The sequence below is a fragment of the Cydia pomonella genome, chromosome 25 (genome assembly GCF_033807575.1).
Source record: "Cydia pomonella isolate Wapato2018A chromosome 25, ilCydPomo1, whole genome shotgun sequence".
In the NCBI taxonomy this organism is placed as follows: Eukaryota; Metazoa; Arthropoda; class Insecta; order Lepidoptera; family Tortricidae; genus Cydia; species Cydia pomonella.
The window spans coordinates 11312792-11326741 of NC_084727.1; the positions used below are offsets into that span (position 1 = coordinate 11312792).

General features: G+C 36.7%; 2 protein-coding genes across 2 annotated transcripts; one reads left to right on the forward strand and one right to left on the reverse strand.

Annotated features, from left to right (window-relative positions):
* Positions 1-3262: 3262 nt before the first annotated feature.
* On the forward strand, positions 3263-5424 carry LOC133531576 (peroxynitrite isomerase THAP4-like). The gene is made up of 2 exons (XM_061869882.1): positions 3263-3531; positions 4710-5424. Exons 1-2 carry the CDS (start codon positions 3393-3395, stop codon positions 5072-5074), a joined length of 504 nt encoding a protein of 167 aa, XP_061725866.1. The 5' UTR covers positions 3263-3392; the 3' UTR covers positions 5075-5424.
* Positions 5425-5761: 337 nt separating this feature from the next.
* LOC133531577 (transcription initiation factor TFIID subunit 10-like) lies at positions 5762-13558 on the reverse strand. Its single transcript, XM_061869883.1, has 3 exons — positions 13229-13558; positions 10006-10099; positions 5762-7856 (listed from the first exon to the last, which is right to left on the reverse strand). The coding sequence occupies exons 1-3, from the start codon at positions 13417-13419 to the stop codon at positions 7731-7733; spliced, it is 411 nt and encodes a 136-aa protein (XP_061725867.1). The 5' UTR covers positions 13420-13558; the 3' UTR covers positions 5762-7730.
* Positions 13559-13950: the final 392 nt, after the last annotated feature.

Here is a 13950-nt window from a genome sequence, read left to right on the forward strand (position 1 = left end):
TTTTAGCTCACTGAGAACCACCTTCTTTGATCTAGGTTTCGATCAATGATCATACCTTCTCAAGCTTACTAACGTAAGTAGATGTTAATATTATACGATAAAATTATGAATCCATCACCATATTACCGAATCTCCTCCAAGTTAAAAGTTTAAATAAAAATGGTGGTAAAAGACCAAAACTATGACCAGACCTTAAAAAACTTCCCGTGTGATGCAGGAAGGTGCCCGGGCTGTTCTGGACCGGCGGCGCCGTGTGCCGCGCCTGCGCCTTCCCGCCAGAGAACTTTCACTTCCCTCACAGCGCGCCCGGTGAGTGTTGGCTGAGGATAGTATATCGTAATTTTGTGTCAGATCAGAGAAATAAGTAAGCATAGAGTGCTCACTCCATACATCCGTTTTCTTACCATAACGCTTATTATTATTTTCGTAGTCGACATCTAGCGTTAAGTAGGGGATTTATCAGTACCGCTACTTAACACTAGATGTCGAATAAGAAAATAATAAGCGTTTTGGAAAGAAAACTGATCTATGGAGAGTATGGATTGAGCACTCCATGCTTATGCTTGTAATTGTTTTTTTTTTTTAATTTATTGTTTGTAAAAATGGACATGTAAAAGTGCCCCTGTGGCCTATTTGCTGAATAAATGTTTGATATTTGATATCTATGTCCATACAAAGTTGCGTGCTTCCTCATAACCATTTTGATAACTCACTAGATGGCGTCGCGTTATTATTTTGAGGACATTTCTCAGTGGCACCATCTATACTACAAAACACACTAAAGTAGTGTGGAAATAAAGGCATTCTTTAGGTAATAAAAACACTTATTTATTTCGTCAGGTTTGCTAACAATGCAGGTGTCACCCGACGACGAAGTATGCGGTGTCTTCAGCATCATCTTCAAGCCTCTGCACCAGTTCGACCTCCGCAGCGTCGTGTTCGGTCGGGTACGACTCTTCACTAACTAGAGCCGCTACTCGCCGCCAGATGGCGGTAGATGTTTTGTATAGTTTTTTGACGACGAGTAAGGTATTTTAAGCGTCACCTTCAAGCCGCTGCACTAATTCAACCTGCGCAACGTAGTAAGTACTATACGGCTAAAGACAGTCGTAGTCGCTTAGCCACACATAGCATAATCGCATAGCATGCGGCAAGATCTAACCATAGATAAATTTAAGTAAAAAAAGAGTGGTAACTCTATCAATACAACAGTTTAATTATCAAAATGCGAGTTATTTCGTAGTCGACATCGAACGTCATGTAGTGGATTTATCAGTACCGCTACTTGACACCAGAGGGTCTACCGCGTACCACGTTCGACGTGTTGTCACCCTGTCACACTTATGTACGAATTTACAAGTGCAACAGAGAGGCAACACGTCGAACGTGGTTCGCGGTAGGCCCTCAGATGTCAAAAGTGTCGCGACTGACGAAAAATTTACTAAATAATTTACAACTAATGTTACAAGCAGAAAGAGTTGTAAATAGACTTCTGGTTAATCCGGTTATAATATTAACTGAAAATTGTTGAGCATTAGAGTTTTCGTTCGTCGCAATATCTATTGTCAAGTTGCAGTACTGATAAATTTCGCTACTTGACGCTAAATGTCGACTACGAAAATAATAAGCGTTTTGGTAACAAAACTGATGGATGGAATATGCTTAATTATTTATCTATGGTCTCTACCAACTATTTTACTGGTGAAGTTTGTGTGCCTACTGCGAAGAATGAAAATCGTAGTTTCTTTATCTGCCGCTCGAATATGCAAGAGCGATAGAGAAGCTAGATAGTGTTTCGATGTCTCGACGTTGCCGATAGGGACCGTGCGCGTTGGAGGTTCTGCCATCTTGTGGGCTACATCGGAACAAAAAACATCACATTTACGCCTCGCGCCAAAAATCTGACGGCTCCTGTGCTGCCTCCTACAGTTCATGCACGCTCCCTATAGGCTCTCTGATGAGACAGGTCATTCGCAGGTGATGCTGCCGTCTCGCACGTTCGAGGCCATGCGCGGTCTCGGCGCCGCGCTCGGCTCGCAGCCCGTCGTCGACGTCACCGCCGCGACGCTCCTGCCGCGCCGTCCTACCAAACCGTAGTTTTATTTATATATAGCCCTGGGCAGTAGTTTGCAGACTATCAAAAATTATAATATAACATTGATAATTTACCCATGAAATAGACTTCAAGGAGGATTAAATCAAAATGAATAATCGAACATTAAGTTTTATTAGCAGTGGCGTTAGCGTGAACTAATCTTATAGTCGTGGGCGAAACCACATCTGCCATCCGGGCCCTTTTCAATGTGTATGGGGAATACACAGAAAAAGGTTGGCCTGTGGGGGACTATTACGCGAAACTTTGCGTAGGGGGCGCCACTACCACAATCCATCACAATCTGAGGGTCTACCGCGAAACAAGAAAATCAAAATCTCGTTACCTCTCTATCACTCTTACGTATTCGAGCGATGAAGATAATTAAATTTCGATTTTCGCATTTCCGTTTCGCGATCAATGTCAATTTTTTATATGAAAACTTGTCAAAGACAGCATGGATAAGTAACTGTATGGTTTAAGGACATATTCGTATCGAGTTCCTGATTAGGAAAAAGTAGAAGAAACATTTTTTAGACGCAAAAAAATGTTGGTAATAGAGAGTTGGCCGACTTGAACGACCTGCCCCTTAGAAAAAAATTTTTTTACGTCAAATAAATGTTTATGCTACTTTTTCCTAATCTGAACACGATATCGAATATGCTCTTATACGGATCCCCATTGTTTTGTTCATTGATGTATACATCAATGGTTTTGTTACATCTCTATAGGGGTGGAAAATTGATTTGTGATCAGTTGATCGCCCCATCACCCAAAAAATTTGAAGTTTGCGCCATTAAACTTACGGTTGAAAACCGGAATATTTGCGTTTTGTAAAAGACTAATATTACAAGCTAAATCTGCAACGTCTGTCACCTTCCAACAAAATATACAAGTTAAACGTATTGTTTCAATGGTGTTGTTAGAGAAAGAGTACACAGACATTACAGTTGCATTGCAGCTGGGCTAAGATGGTCGGCTTTTTATCATTTGTCACCATGCCTGTCACGTTCCAACAAGTATGTAAGTGTGAAAGTGACGCATGGCATGACAGGTGATAAAAATGCGACCATGATACCGCTAACGCATGATGCCGCGAAAACGGCAAACAGGTACAAGAAATCTGAAATAATTCGTAGATTCCGAAGAAATCCGAACGCTCCTCTGCGGTGAGCTGTCAATGTCAACACAACATTCTTGTTTATAATACGAAAACTTACAATAAAATTGCGATTCTGCCGGTATTTCAATAAAAACTGACTACCAGAAAAGCCTACTTCCAAAAGGCGAGAACGTGATCATGGCAGCTGTGGAAATGCCGGAAGCCTTGAAGCCGATCAGCTGGCTCGCCGGCCGGTGGAAAACTGAAAGCGGCTCCGGGAAATACCCTGACATCCCGGAGTTTCACTACCACGAAGTTTTGGAGTTCACCTGCATAGGTATAATTATTAATGTCCTTTGCCTCCTCCTACCTGCTAGTATGAAGTGCTCTTAAAAACTGTGTATTTTTACAAGAAACTTGACATTTTATTATGTAATTAAACAAGAGTATTTAACTTGTTTAAGCGTAACTGCTGATTAGAATCACTAATAAACTAAAATATCATAATAGCTACTGATAGCATCCACAATGCAACTCATTCTTGCAGGATCAGTGTAGATTTCGAAAATCACTAGGTTTTAAGGGGTTCCGTAGCCTAATTGCAAAAAACGGAACCCGTATGGATTTGTCATGTCCGTCTGTCTGTCCGTTTATGTCACAGCCACTTTTTTCCGAAACTATAAGAACTGTTCAAACTTGGTAAGTAGATGTATTCTATAAACTGCATTAAGATTTTCACACAAAAATAGAAAAAAACTATAAATTTTGGGGGTTCCCCATACTTAGAACTGAAACTCAAATTTTTTTTTAAAACACTTAAAAAAATATATGATATAAATGCTAACTTCCTTTTTGACTAGGCTTAAGTTTTCAGTGACCTCTAATGACTGTAAATGAATAAATGTTATAGGTCATTATTTATTACACATATTGACTAAGTCCACAGTAAGCTCAATAAGGCTTGTGTTGAGGGTACTTAGACAACCAGTTTGGCCTAGTGGGTAGTACCCTGCCTACGAAGCTGATGGTCCCGGGTTCAAATCCTGGTAAGGGCATTTATTCATGTGATGTGCATGGATATTTGTTCCTGAGTCATGGGCGTTTTCTATGTATTTATATATTATATATATCGTTGTCTAAGTACCCTCAACACAAGCCTTATTGAGCTTACTGTGGGACTTAGTCAATTTCTGTAATAATGTTCTATAATATTTATTTATTTATTTATATAACATATAAATAATTAAATACATAGAAAACAGCCATGACTCATGATTACAGTAAAGCTGGTTACACATTTTTCTATTGTGTTGTGTTGTGATGCATCAAAATGGCAATCGGTTTCATACATTTAATATGGTTTCGTTCACATTTGTCTGATGCAGCATGCATCACGACACGTCAGACAAATGTGAACGAAACCATATTAAATGTATGAAACCGATTGCCATTCTGATGTGTCACCACACAACAGACAAATGTGAATCTGGCTTAAGTTCATTAAATGTCCCACAGGTCAACCAATGTTGAACTTCACATCCACATCTCGGCACCCAGAGAAGCAGACTCCAATGCACCAGGAGCGTGGCTTCCTCCGCATCAAACCTGGCACCCAGCAGCTCGCCTTCATTGTCAGCCACAACTTTGGGTTAACATCACTCGAGGAAGGCCAAGTGGAGCCGGAGACACAGCAAGTTGTTTTGACTTCGACTAGTATTTCACGCATGTCTTTTGCGAAACAGCCATTCGTTAAGAGCTTGAAACGGGTGTGGAAACTCCTGGATCCGGGCACTCTGGAAGTGACCGTTTATATGGAGACTGATGATACGCCGCTTACTGAGCATCTGAAGGCCGTTTATACCAAAGAATCTCAAGAGTAGTCTACTACTAACTTCATCAAGTTTGTTTCCTGTGAAATTTTCATACAATTTTTCGAATATTTGGATACTTTCACATCTGTAGTTGAAGGTAATATGTAAATTCACAAAAGCTGATGGATATAGCTCTCAATGAAATTACTACGCCTGGGGCAGAGATGAGCGAACTGGAGAGATGTGCGGGAATCAACCAGTCAAGGCTTGAAAACCGGTTAAACTTTTCAAACAGTTATCATGTACTTGGCGCAAAACCTTTTTATTTCGGTTTCGTTCGTTAAACCTGTTTTTAAGAGATTTTCATAAAGTTCTTGTCAGATTAACGGTTTAGAATAATAAAAACCTTTTTATTCCTACGCACGGTGTCTTTGTTTACGCGGCACTTCACCAGCGCTCGTCGAATAAACTGGTTTATTTAGGTTACAACAAGTTCGGAGTAAAACAGAAAAAAAAAGCTATTACAACCGATAGCATTAATTATCCAGTGAAGCAGAAGCGATGTGGATTACAACCAATGCTTGGTTAATATCTGCATGTCTCTCATCTCCAGGTTAGTGGAAAGGCAGCCTTAGATCAGGAGATCAGTTGATCAAAGGTTCTCAAACTGCTTGCATGTGTTTTGATAGTTTTGTAATTATTGCAGTACTCTCGGTACTCCGGGAGGAGTGACCTCTGAATAAATGAAAGACTTACTGTTGTATCACTTGTTTTATTTCTTAGTTGGTTGTTAAATTAGTACATTCATATAAATAATAACTATAACAATATTATTGCTATTTGAGACCTATAAACTAAAGCGATCCCCTTATTTTTTTAAGATTGGTATAATGGGGATGATTTCTGTATGAAATTGAAACATTTAAAATGTCTCCGTTCAAATGGCCAAGGGGAGGGGGAGGAGCATACATTCCCCCCCCCCCCGGCGAGCCAGTGACTGCGATTAATTTCTTGCGGGTTCAGCATGTCGCATGGTCCTGGAACCGCAAGAAATTAATTTAATTAATCGTAGTGCGTTCTAAGCCTTAGGCCCGAATAGAGCTATAGCTTTATTTCTACTTTTTATACTTTTGGTTATGGCGACCGAATTAATTTCCGCAATACATTGTCTATTGAACCTTAACCATTGCTACAGCTAAAAACCTATTCGAAATGCTAGTCAAGTGGCAGTACTATTTCCTTGAAGGCAATTTTATGATAATTATTTCAGTTTTCAGTGTATCAATTTGTAGCTTTCCATAAGAGAAGGGTCTTTATGCTTCATCTGTAAAAAGGACGTTTCTATCAGAATTTTAGATATAAACGTCTATTTTGCACTTGAAGCATAAGGACCCTTCTGTGATGGAAAGCCCATTTTGTTTTGGGCCACCAACTTGAGTTGAAAACCGGGCGGCAAATAACACGGTTTATAAAACGTGATAGTAAACACCCCTATAATGGAACAGGCATCAGTATGGACAAATCCAGTAAAATAAGTATTTATCATCAGTTTTTAACACGGGCAACATTTTACCATAAACAAGAGCCATAGAGCTACATAAGTATGATGTTTCATTGATTTTTCTTTGTTTTAAATTTAATGGCGCCATACATCCCATAACTGGAGCAAAAAAACATAGTTTTGATTTGTTGACACGAAAACCAACTGCAGTATCTTTCATTAAATACATTGAAAACATAAAGGACGAATATGACATTCAACTTTAACTCATAAAGTGGTAGAAAAATATACAGGTGCCGGTAAAATATAAAATACTCCACATTTTTTCTTTAAATGTCCCATGACTGGTGCAGTTAACATACAACATTTATTTGTAAAATGCTTTAGCAAATTTAAACGAGTAATTCCCACTAGTTATCAACACGTTACCAGTACCAAAGAGGGTGGTAACTACTAGGAATATTTTTATCATTTGTTACCACGTGACAACATGGTATAGAACTGTTGCAGCAAAGTTGTACAAACATGGTTTATGAGCTGGTTTATATTTTTTTTGTTATTTTATTTTCGTTAGATATGAATAGGGTTTGTACGACGCATCTGAAATGTATGGGGAAATTCGCAGATACAGATAATTTTTTACATTCCGGATTGCAAACCCTAGATATGAATAAGGCGTTCATTTATTACAAAAGACGATTTTTACTACATTTTGACCCCCTCCCCCCTGTGTAAGAAAAAACAGGAATAGGTCAACCCCTTCCCCTATATTTAATATTGATTACGTAAGAACCTAAAAAGAAATACACATTGGTTTAATTTTAAATTTGATTTTCAAAGAAACAATTTTAGGAACGTTTACTTTGTGCCTAAAGAGGTACTAATAATAATTTAAAAATTGTTTATGTAAAAATAAGACATGATTGAACCCGCGACCTCCGCATTGCAAGTCGCACGCTCTTACCGCTAGGCCACCAGCGCTTATAATATAATCTACAGAATCGGGACCTCTATCCACCAAATTATAACGAAAAAAAAGGACAAAAAATTAAAAATCAGCCCCTATCATTACTTTTTAATGATATAGACAGCTAACGAGCAGACACTTCGCCTGATGGTAAGCGATTACCGCCGCCCATGGACACCCGCTACACCAGAAGGTTGCAAGTGCGTTGCCGACCTTTGATATGGGAGTACGCTCTTAACCTACAGTTATACATGACCCTAGACGTAGTAGTGCGGCTTGCGCGCCACGATGCCGTACTCCTGCAGCGCTGGCACCAGGTCCTCCATCGTCATGATGTACTTCTTCTCCTTCGGGCCCTTCTGGCTCTTCGAGCTGGAGCTGACCTGGAACAGGCAAATCGTTTTATAACAATATTACTTTATTTACTTTATTAAGTTCTCGTCGCGAACGTATTGATGTCTTGATCTTGTATAAAGTTATTAATAACATCATCGATGCCCCTTCGTTATTACACTGGCTTTCTTTTAGAGTACCCCGGCGTTGTGAGCGAGCTTGTAGGAAAAAACCCCTATTTCATATCCCCCGTAGTCGCACTTCATATGCAAAAACCGGTTTCATTAGGAGAGTGTGCAGGCTCTATGACGAAAAATTTAAAAATGTAGATGTTTTCCATGAAACACTATTTAACTTCAAACGATTATCTTTAGAATGTATTCAACAGCCATAATATTGTTATAAAATTATTCACAGGTTTTCTAGCACTGTTTATTAACACACCGTTTATGTTATTAACGATTCATATAGATAACTCGTATACTTTAATCATTTAAGGTTCACATATTTTAATGAAGGAAACTGTAAGTCTAAACCATAAGTAACTACTATTGTATTTAATATAACAATACAAGATTGTATGTTTCTGGAAAAAAAAAAGTTAACGAGGGCACACAAGCAAATACTCAAATTAATCAATCTTTGGGTAATATGTGACCGTGCCCGACAAATCGTTCCAAGTTGTCACTTGCCATAAGGACGAGATTTGCTTGTATCATTAAACTAATAACCTGTCAAGGCGTCCTTATGGCAAGCGACAAAGTGGGACGTTTTGCCAGCCGCGACGTTAAAGCAATCAATTAAAAATACAGACCACCCAAAGAGCAATGGAAAGAAGCTGTTTACGCATTAACCAGTCTGTAGCGGCAACATCTTGCCATCATACTTAAAACAACAACGCATCTCTACTATAAGATCTATAAGAATTACGGTTCGAAATCGAATGACTACAAAGGAATATCAAGTCCATATTGACCGTTTGGAGAGAATTCAAAACATTTTCTTAAAATCTCTAAGTTATAGAACAAGTACTTATTTTGTAAATTCAACGTTGGCGGCGAAACATTTTGGTGTACCTTCTCTTTTTAACCGTAGGATATACTTAGACGTTATGTTTTTGTTTAAAATTCTAAAAAATATTATTAATTGTCCTAATCTACTAAGATTAGTTACTTTCAGTTGTCCGCATCACCCCTTACGCCCTCGGTCGCTGTTTCATATTAGTTTTTCGGTCAAAAACTATTCCAGGCATACCTTTTTCAGACGAGTTCCTAGTTACTATAATCAAAATCTATTCGAAGTAGATTGTTTTCAAAATTCGTTGGCTAGTCTAAAAGATATAGTTAAAAGTAAGTTGTTTTAATATATAAGTACAGATATCAGTTATTTTTTCTGTCAGATTCAAAAATTTGCATTAAGTAGCTATATAACTATATTTATATCAGTTAACATAATTTATAATTTATGAACCTCCAGGTCTTTTTGTTGTATTTTCCTTTTGTTGTGGTACATCGTTTGTATTGCATTGTTGATATGTTTATACGACTGTTTGGTTTCTAAATAAATTAAAAAAAAAAAAAAATATCAAATGGTTAAAAACTGAAAGATAGAGTAAGATGCTCTGATAATGAAAAAGGAAGCCCTAGAACTAGAATGTCTTTTTAACCATTTAACCCTTAAAAGGGTGTCGGGAATTATGCAAAATTGAACCCTATCACTTTGATATAAATCATTTGATATATTCCCTCTACCTTATGAAGGCTTAACAGGTTACTGGCAAATTTGTTACACGGTTATGAAAATGTATCCACACATCTTACATCAGTTGATAGATATTTTCCTTTATGTAAGTGCATAGTAAAATATATGAATATACTGAAAATATTAAATATAGGGTAAATCGTCAATTACTGGCCACCCTTCAATAACTAGCCATCTTATGCTAAAATTAAATCTGTTTATAGGTGAATAGAATTGTAATTGACGATTTACCCTATCCTCCTAAGGCCCAGCCATACAAATAAAAAATCTAAGTTTTCCACAGAAATTTGAACCTGTAGTGCAGGGAATTTGATTTCAGGCGCCTTAACCTCTTACTGCATGTAATCAAAAATATTTGTTGAAATTTGAAGTTTAATAGCTGGATACACATTCTGGATTCTGGATTTACATTCAAAGGATTGAAAAGAAAAATATTACCTGGCTGGAGGTGCGCATCTTGCTGTGCTGGAGCGCATCATTGGCCACATCCGATAGGAACTTTTGGGAAGCCAGGGCAATGAGCCGGACCAACCTGGAATACATCACCTTAAGTACATCTTCAGAGTAACTGAGATAAAAGTAAAAAAAAAATAAGGTAAATTAGCCAAATTTCCGTTGCAAAAATATTATTTAAAATAAAATTTATTGTATTAAAAATAGCCAAGATAAAAATAAGAGATAGACAAAAATATCAACAAATTGGTATCCAAAAATTGGTAAAATGAAAAAGGGGCAAAACAAAAACAAGATGGGAAGAGTGAAGAAGACAACATAGAAACAATAGGAAAAAAAAGGCAACAGACAGAATAGCAAAAATGGACGAAAATGTTGGACAAATAACTAAATGTAATAGAAAAAGGCGATTCGGAAGAGGTCAAAAAGACCTCACAAACATGCATATAGAGAAATAAAAATATAATAACTAATTGTTACATAAAATGTTAACAGTTCATATAATTAATAGATGAGGCTTTCATTAATAAAATAATAAATTTCTATTATTACTACTAAATAATACTAAGCACTTATGTCTATAAAATATCGTAAAGGAGGGTGGGCAAATTGGCCTTTTTTCAAGTCAAGTCAAGTCAAGTCAAAATATTCTTTATTCAAATAGGCCTAGCAACAAGCACTTTCAAATCGTCAAATTTTACAAATATCATCTTAATCTAAATATCAGAGCAATTTATTGATGCAGTTATTATTGTTCTAAAAAAAACATTGAACTATTATAGATATGGTAAACTTAATAATAAGAATTTCACAAAAAGATCGTCAAACATCAAAATTGTATAAAAATACTAGTCTAGAACATTTCTAGAATAAAATCTAAATGTCAAAAAATACGGTATATATATACATTGAATTATCAATTTCATCATTAATAACATAACAATAAATAATTCATTCTTTACAATCACACTTAATCCCACGGTGTTTCATCATTCATGTAGTCTTGTGTGCTATAATAGGCTTTAGAGATAAGCTTACGTTTTACATAATTTTTAAATTTACTAACAGACAATTCAGTTATAATATTAGGAAGTTTATTGTAAAATCTTACACAATTACCCATGAATGATTTCTTAATTTTATGGAGCCTAGTGAAGGGCACTGCGAGCTTATGCTTATTTCTAGTATTAATATTATGTATTTCACAGTTTTTCTTAAAACTGGCAATGTTTTTATGTACATACAGAATATTCTCATAAATATATTGACAGTGCACTGTCATTATGTTAATGTCCTTAAACTTATCTCTAAGTGTGTCTCTATGGTACATTTTATATATTGCACGAATAGCCCTCTTCTGCAGAACAAAAATGGTATTTATCTCTGAAGCACTACCCCATAGTAAAATACCATATGACATAATGCTATGAAAGTAACTAAAGTAAACTAATCGAGCTGTTTTCACGTCTGTTAACTGACGGATCTTGCTCACTGCAAAAGCTGCAGAACTCAGTCTATTCGAGAGATTAGCAATATGGGGACCCCATTGTAGTTTAGAATCTAAAGTTATACCAAGAAAAACTGTGCTATCTACTAGTTCCAATTCCTCATCCTTGACAATGACACCTGTTTGCTCATTCCTTATGTGACTTGTAACAAACTTAATGCACTTAGTCTTTTTCTCATTTAACAATAAATTATTAACATTAAACCAATTTACTACTTTAGAAATAGCATTGTTTACATCACTGCAAGCTTGTTGCTGACGTTTGACTTTGAAAATAAGTGAGGTATCGTCTGCAAACAATACTATGTCATGGTGGGTCTTTACAAGGTAAGGCAGGTCATTAATGTAGATAAGGAACAGGAACGGCCCCAATATTGATCCCTGCGGTACACCCATAGAGACCAATGACCCCGGTGATCGCTGTCCACTCACATCAACCCTTTGTATTCTACCGTGTAAGTAAGACTTTATTAAATTCAGTGCCGAGCCTCTTACTCCATAATAGTGCAGTTTCCTGATCAATGTTTCATGACAGACGCAATCGAAGGCCTTAGATAAGTCACAGAAGATACCTAAAGCATCCTGTGACTCCTCCCAGGCATCGAAGATCTGTTTAATTAGCTCAACACCAGCGTCGGTTTTGAGCAATAAGGGCAAGGGTATGTCACTGGATAGGTTATTCTGAATTGTAAAACTTTTACTATGGCGGGTAGTCCCAAATCTTTGTATGAAAAAAGTTATTGCCGCAAAAAGTAGTGTGAGTCACAATGTAACTATACAGTTTTTTTTCAATACTAAGTTCCTGTGTTGCAGATCATGAAGGTTTTGTTATTGTCGATGATTTTGTATCACGATATTTTAGTTTGTTATTCGTTTTCTTGTTTTTTTTGTGACAATTTTTTTTAAACAGATTTTAAAAAAACCTTTCCGATGGTATGTTGCTTATTCTTATTGGTTCATGGGCAATACAAATCTGCCCATCCTCCTTTTTAAAATAATGGCGATGAAAATGTATGTCTTGACAGATTACTCCTCAGTGGAATGATTTCAAGAAACCTACCTAAATGGCAGAGGGTTAATTACGAGGGAAAATATTAATGATGCAACAAAGAGTTGACAGCACATTTCTTGTAATTTTCTTTTTATTTAACCTTTACATAAAGAACGGGGTACATGAGCACTGAACTATTATTACTGTGTATAGAACGGCACAGAGAACCAGTATTTTGCACCATGAGTTGTTATTTTTGCAACAAACCATAGAATGTGTGTGTGAATCTCTTACAGTGTGTGAATCTCCCGAGCTAAACGTGTAAGCACCATGACTTTTAGGCTCTTACAGCATTTTGGTTGCGTGTTACTGGCTGTGATAGCGACAATTTCATTGTTTGGTATGGCTTCTCTATAAATAACTCATGACCTATTTGACAAGAATTTCCTTTTTGTGTCTTGTCTATAACTGTTAGTTTAAAATAATTAATAAACAACTCATTGCTGTTGTTCAACTTTAGGTATTAGTTTAACAATTTTGAGGTATAACCTCAGATTTCTAAGGTTTAGTTTCGTCACAATGCTCTACCAATAAGAGAGGAAGAACACTAGAGACGCTCTAAAGTCTGTTTGCAGTTTGTTTTGTCAATAAACATTAGGTAGGTAGTTTTAGTTGGGTTAATTCTTGCAATGGACGGGTCGTGTACTCACCTAGGGTCCTGAGACTCGAAACCAGCCATATTTAGATAATGAGCAACGACTGAATCAGGAATAGAGGGATTGTAGTTCTCGAGTTGCAGAAGAAAATCGCTGAGGGCATGACCTGCGCCGCTGTCGTCGTCCATTCCGACGGACGGTGAACTCATGCGGCCCATCTGCATATTATTAAACTTAAATTCCATCCAATAGATTCGAACGACGGAAAGAAACTCGTAAAAATTGGAAACTGGAAACCAACACTCGTTTTTAGAAATTGAATTTGCTAGAATCAGTGAAGCAAGTAAATGATCATAACCACAGATAAATAACGTAATATGACATTGTCAAACTGACGTCATTGTCATTGGCCTAGAGTTGCTTGCTACTCAACAACAGATGGCGCCACAATTAAATATTATACTAAAGAATTTAAAAAAAAGCACATGCAAAATCATAGTAATCAATCAATCAGTAATATTTATTTATTTCAGACCAAATTCTAGTCCATATTTGTTAGTTAAGTACAGTAGAACCTACTTATATCTATGTTAGTTATCCTAATTCTATCTTAATAATACCTTATTTACAATCGTGGTGCATTAATAATATAAAAATCTGATCCAGGCATTGACCTTACATTACAGGTTACTTAAAGCTAAGCTAAATCCTTGTGATTACCTTTCCAACGTAGTATATCACAAATAAAAAACAATAGAATTATAAGTAACCACTTA